This window comes from Nymphalis io, chromosome 1 (genome assembly GCF_905147045.1).
Source record: "Nymphalis io chromosome 1, ilAglIoxx1.1, whole genome shotgun sequence".
Lineage (NCBI taxonomy): Eukaryota > Metazoa > Arthropoda > Insecta > Lepidoptera > Nymphalidae > Nymphalis > Nymphalis io.
In genome coordinates, this window is record NC_065888.1 from 3,314,421 (window position 1) to 3,320,749 (window position 6,329).

A 6,329-nucleotide genomic window follows, 5' to 3' on the forward strand; every position below is an offset into this window, starting at 1 on the left:
GCGTGGTCACAAGCGTCGCTACCCAACATACTGGTTTTTATCAATTATCATGCGGCGCGAGTGTTGGATCGGGCAAGCGCGCACTACCGCACAAGTGCGACGGGCGCGCACCGAGTAGCTCGCTTTTATATTGAATTGACCTTATTTACTCAATTCGATCTTGAAGGGGTCGATAAACCTTTCGAGTAATATTAAACAGTTTAAACATATCAGTTTGCAGCGGAATACGGTCACGGTTCGTTTGTTTTTATGGCACATTGACAGTTTTGAAAATGGTCGAAGTGAAAATAACCGATGACATAAAAGTTGGCGGTAATAATCCCTGCTTTATTATCGCGGAAGCTGGTCAAAATCATCAAGGTGACATTGAAATTGCGAAAAAGTTAATCAAAGCAGCTAAGGTTAGTAATGTTCGAGATATTTTAAACAATATCGAATGTGAACGATTTGAGGTTGTGAGCGCTTTGTTGTGGGAAGCTATAAGCCAGTAGGAAACAAAACAATAACGGATGACGTTTCGCGGTGAATGCCTCACGCTTACTTCGAAGTTCTAACACAACGCAAGCAATTACACCTTTGTTTATTAAATATATTATTGGATACATGCTTATAAAATAATATCTATAAATATACAATGAGTACCTACTTAAGTTTATTATGTTAGTTATCAAAACAATAAAAAAATGCTATCAAAGTCATAAAAAGTCAGATAATATCTGTACCTATTTTTGTAGGTATTTGGTTTGGCATTAAATCTACATCTACATTCCAATGAAAGGGAAAATGAATTTAAATTTAATTTGGGAATTAATAATAGATTAAACGTTGTTTGTCGATAAAAACAAAATTGAAATTAAATTACACTTCTGATATTAAGTTTAGTTATATATGTATGTATAGTCATTTAATAACAAAAATACAAGAGACGAACAATCGTTTTTTGAAAAGCGATTTAAAATTATTTCAACATTTATTTAATTTACATTTAAGATTTTTTGTAAAGTTAATTGGTCTATTTACACGACCTACAAAATATTACGTCGTTAAATATCCAGGCCGCCTGTTAGATACCCCTGAGTCTAAATAAATAAACAAGTGAACGATTTATTAGTCATTATTACAAAAATTACTTAGTCATTATTATGTCAACTGTATAAACTTTGCTCGTTGAAAATATAATTTTACGCTTTGGACACTATATGCAGTAAGATTTGTCAAAGTATATACGAGTAGGTATAGTATTTTACAGGTTACCTAATATGGAATTGTGTATATGTGATCGCAAATTGTATCTGTTAAAATCATCGATGGTTAAAATGATTAAACTTCGAGGACGTTGTTATTGTAGGATACATCAAAATACTATTGTTTTCTATTATTATTATTTATTTTATTCTATTATTATTATTTACTCTCGTGTACATTTATATAAAGATAGATAAAGATTTTATTTACTTCATTTGTTAAGACATGGTTCATTTGTATTGTTTTATTACTGGATGGACAATCTTGTCAATCAATCTCAAATTCAATAATAAATATTACTAAATTTACGAATGAATTTTCTAAAGGAACAAAATAGCAGGTAACCGTTGTATGGTATTATTATCATAAAGGCCGAAGATTCGCCAATTTCTTTAAAGAAATTCGATCAATATTTTCATTCACTGTAGCTCTCGCATGACTTAATTCTACTTTTATAATAAATACCTACAAAAAAAGTTTAAGCCTAAAATATATATAACTCTCTAGATATTAAAGTGCCCCGAGAAAAGTCACTTACCTTCTGTAGTACCGCGAGTAAAAAAGTCTAAATCTCGTCATAAATAAAAGGAAACCTTAATGGGTCAATTTTTTATTTATTTCAGGAAGCCGGAGCCAGCTGTGTTAAATTTCAAAAGACATGTCTAAAAGAAAAATTTACCAAGAAATATTTAGAAAGGTCTTATGACAATCCGAACTCTTGGGGTAAAACATACGGCGACCATAAAAAACACTTAGAGTTTTCTGAGAGCCAGTACAGGGAGCTGTTTAAATATGCCCAAGAGGTTGGAATCCTCTTCACTGCTTCAGCCATGGATATGGTATGAAAATACTTATTTATTACAGCTTCAATAATATTTATATAATACTTACTACGCGTCCAAGTTTCACACGAATGGAAAAGAGATCTACATAAAAACTTTTATATTTGAACACAAGTATAAAAAGAAAAAAAATCTTATTTTCTTGGGCAAGGAACTATCGCGGGTACGCAGAACAATTAGTCAAAATCACCAAATATCACAATCGGATAAATTATTTTGTAACGCTGTCTTTGTAACTTTGTAAAAAATTTTTCTGTTGTAGGTTTCATTTGACTTTTTAGTCAACATCAAAGTACCCTTTATTAAAATTGGCTCAGGGGACTCGAACAATTTGCTATTTTTAAAATACGCTGCGTCCAAGAAGGTCCCCCTGATCATATCCACCGGCATGGTTGACAAGCAAGCGGTAAAAACTATTTACGACATAGTATCAGCGCAACACAAACAGTTCTGTTTATTGCATTGTATATCAGCATATCCAGTGCCCTTCGAAGATTGTAATCTAACTGTATTACAAGATTACAAGAACACGTTTGATGTTCCGGTTGGATATTCTGGTCAAGAACTAGGAACAGCAGTAGCATTAGGCGCAATCGCACTGGGAGCAAAGGTAAGGCGCAAATCATACTTTCACTACCTCCATAATAAAGTATTATGTTTAGTCTTAATTATTAATTTTGTTTTAATATGCAAAACTGGCAACCCTACACCAAGATTCTATAATTTAAAAACATATTTCAACGTTATTTTCGTGACCATAAACATTCCTCATGACCTTCAATGTTTGCGAAAATAGTTTTCAAGAATACAAGATATAACAGCGAAATCTGTGTGTTCAATGATAAAATTATTTATCTTAATATTTAGACAGTATATTGTAAACCATTAAAAGATTTTGATATGGTTTCGCAATGTGCGTGATCTAATTTCAGGTCAAAAATTAGTTACGATTGTTAGCGCAGATATATGTAGTTTTTACAAATATTATCTTTACCTGCTGGGTAGGCAATAATGCGAATGTTTTTGTATGTATGCATGAAACAATATATTATTCGGTTAGAATATCGTAAATAGCAAATTATAGTTATTTTTTACTGTTTTGCAAGCGGTATATCTTAAATGAACTGCCTGAAAATATCCAACTACTAGGACAGCTGGGAGCCTCCTTTCCTTTTAAGAAAGTTATATTCTTATTTTATAACGCAGCTGCTGCAAGCGGGCTAGTGTATGGATATTATTGTGGCGAATTGCCATCCTAGATACAGGTATCCTGAAAACGTAACTCTCTTTTTTTCGACAGTTGTGTAATGCCTAGGTGTATATGCGTATTTGTAAGTAATTCGTACGAGATGCCGTCAATTATTGACATCATATTGATGTTACTAAGGCGGGTGTCGTTTTTATCGATATTTATTAATATAGCACACGCCTTGACGATTATGATAGTATTGATCTATGATTTATTTAAGTTCTATTAAAATACTAACGACAAAATCAATACAAATGTAATTTGTTACAGCATTAATTTGACGAGCCGGTTAGCGTGGTTGGTAGATACTTACCTTTCACGCCGAAGGTTGTGGGTTCGACTCCCACCCAGGACAGACATTTATGTGCATAAACATGTCTGTTTGTCTTGAATCTAGGTGTAATTATCTATATAAGTATGTATTTACAAAAGAAAATTAGTATATCTAGTAGGTATATCAGTTGTCTGGTTTTCATAGTACAAGCTCTGTTTAGTTTTTGATCAGATGGCCGTGTGTAAATTATGTCCCAGGATATTATTTATTTAATGATGTAATAATAGTTATTAGATATGTATCTGACTTTACACAATTTGTTTCTTATATGGAAGTTGATATCAATTGGAATAGCCTTTATTTAGACTGGCCATGTTAGATTGCGCATATTGTAGTCAATGATGGTGACTACATTTGCTTTTATATTTGTAGTTGTATGACTTTCATTTAGTGTATTAGAAAATAATAATGATGTTTTGTATTTTAGGTTTTAGAGAAGCATATAACATTAGATAAAACTATGAAGGGAACTGATCATGTGTGCTCCTTGACACCCGCAGAATTCAAGCAATTAGTAAGAGACGTACGCGTTATCGAAGCATCTCTTGGCACTCCTATCAAGAAAGTTGTAACATCAGGTAATAACACTTCATCAATCGTTGAAGAATTAATGACATTCAGAATTTAGTTACTTATTTCTGTCAAAAATTAAATAAAACTAATTATCCATTTTGATATCTTAAAGGCGATTATAGTCCAAAAAAATGATAAATAGTCAAATTATGTCCTATAATTAGTAAAAATGTATTAACAAGTAAAATAATGGCAGCAGTTTATCAAATATGTTTAAACTAAACAGCTACTACAAAAACTGACAGCTCGTTTTCAAACATTTGTATTTCATTGTACACTTTGTATATTACGATGAATATTGCAGTATTTATACGTTTGTGCTTATGGAACGAGCACGTGCATAAAAGTGTGGTCGGAACGTAGCAGGCCCTGGAACTGTTTCGTTTCATTTTTTAATTTGAGTATACAGTCTTAATATTATATCTTTTATTTAATTTAGAAGAAGTATTTATTGACAAATTTTAGCGTCCTATGGCAATAGGCAGCAGACCCGAAGGTCTTGGATTCAAATCCCAAGGCCAATAAAAAGTTATTGGGTTTTTCTGTCGAAAATTCTCAATATCAAGAGTTAGGGTATAAAGAATGAGAAATTTTTGACCGAGTTATAAATTTTCATTTAATATCCTTGCGTTCTGTACTATGAGCTATCTCAATTCTAATATATAGTATACACAATATTAAATGCAAATATAATTATATTTGTTACAGAAATTCCATGCATTGATAAATTGCAGAAGTCCCTTGTTATGGGTTGCACAAAAAATAAAGGAGAAATTTTATATCCCGGTGATGTCAAAATTAAGGTTGCCGAACCTAAAGGACTAAATGCCTTACATTTCGAGGAAGTTATCTATAAAACACTCGTTTATGATAAGAAGGAAGATGAACCACTCAATGAAGGGGATTTCTGTTGATGTTATGGAAAAAGAAAACAAACAAATAATAGATTGTAACCCAATTACAGTTGCCGCTATAAGTTATAATCTTACAAAAAGTATCTTAAAAAATCTGACGTCAATTTATACAATAAAAAAGAAACTGAACCTTTGCACGTCAGTAACGTTTCACTAAAGCGTGGCATACAGAAACGTTGTGCTCAAATTCGCTGTTAAAATTTTACTTTAAATGCACTGAAAGAAGAATATCTTTAAAATTCAGATATACAGCTTATATATTTTGTGTTTATTTTATTATGTCTGTTTTTAATAGTGGAAGTGTAATTTATATAATTGCGGAAGATGCACAAAATTTCTAATAAAAATAATAATAATTTTATAGACACTTATTATCTGCAAGACATTATTAAAAAGAATAACGCGCCAACAGATTAAATATTATTATTATAGTCATAGTGTAATCAATAATGAATTGTTCCAATTAATTAATTACTAACAAAGCTATATATATAAGCATGGCTAGTTTTACGACAATAAGGACAAAATAACTTCGAATTTAAAATTAATTCTGAAAATGAAAAAAAACAAATAATAAGTTACTATTTTTATGAAATAATTGTTAAATATTAATAAAAAAATATATATAATACTCTAATGTTAAAAAAGGTGTTTTATTCAATATTGACTTGCGTATATTGTTTATTTCCTCTTCGAATTTACCAACTAATAGCGAAAATACATGAATGCATGTATTGTATAAATAAATCAAATGAATGATAATCAATGTAGGTGTATTCTTGGCAACGATCAAATGTAAATATTATCACAAGAAGTCTCAGAAAATATGTTTGTAGGCGCTAGTACGAGTAACTATTTAATAACGAAATTTTCCAAGTCTCCACTGTTCTTTTTAACGTCGAATAGTCATTCATGAAAGCGTGACGTCACTGTTGCATACTTAAAATATCTTCTTTCTGACGATAATTGAATATTTTTGGAAACGATATGATTCTATTTTGGCTTAGTGTGTCGAAATAACAAGTCGAATCTGTGGCTCTGAGACTCCGAAAGGGGGGTACTCCCTGACGTGTGCTACTGGCGAATTCGTTTAGTTATGGTTCCATGGTTTAAAGATTTCTTGTCTTTGATATCTGATAATTTTTCATTTACAACTCCCATCTTTGTGTTAT

General features: G+C 31.3%; 1 protein-coding gene across 1 annotated transcript; it reads left to right on the plus strand.

The window, feature by feature from the left end:
- The first annotated feature begins 42 nt into the window (after window positions 1-42).
- Window positions 43-5,253, plus strand: LOC126781032 (sialic acid synthase). Its single transcript, XM_050505800.1, has 5 exons — window positions 43-401; window positions 1,869-2,084; window positions 2,350-2,697; window positions 4,098-4,248; window positions 4,952-5,253. The coding sequence occupies exons 1-5, from the start codon at window positions 273-275 to the stop codon at window positions 5,155-5,157; spliced, it is 1,050 nt and encodes a 349-aa protein (XP_050361757.1). The 5' UTR covers window positions 43-272; the 3' UTR covers window positions 5,158-5,253.
- Window positions 5,254-6,329: the final 1,076 nt, after the last annotated feature.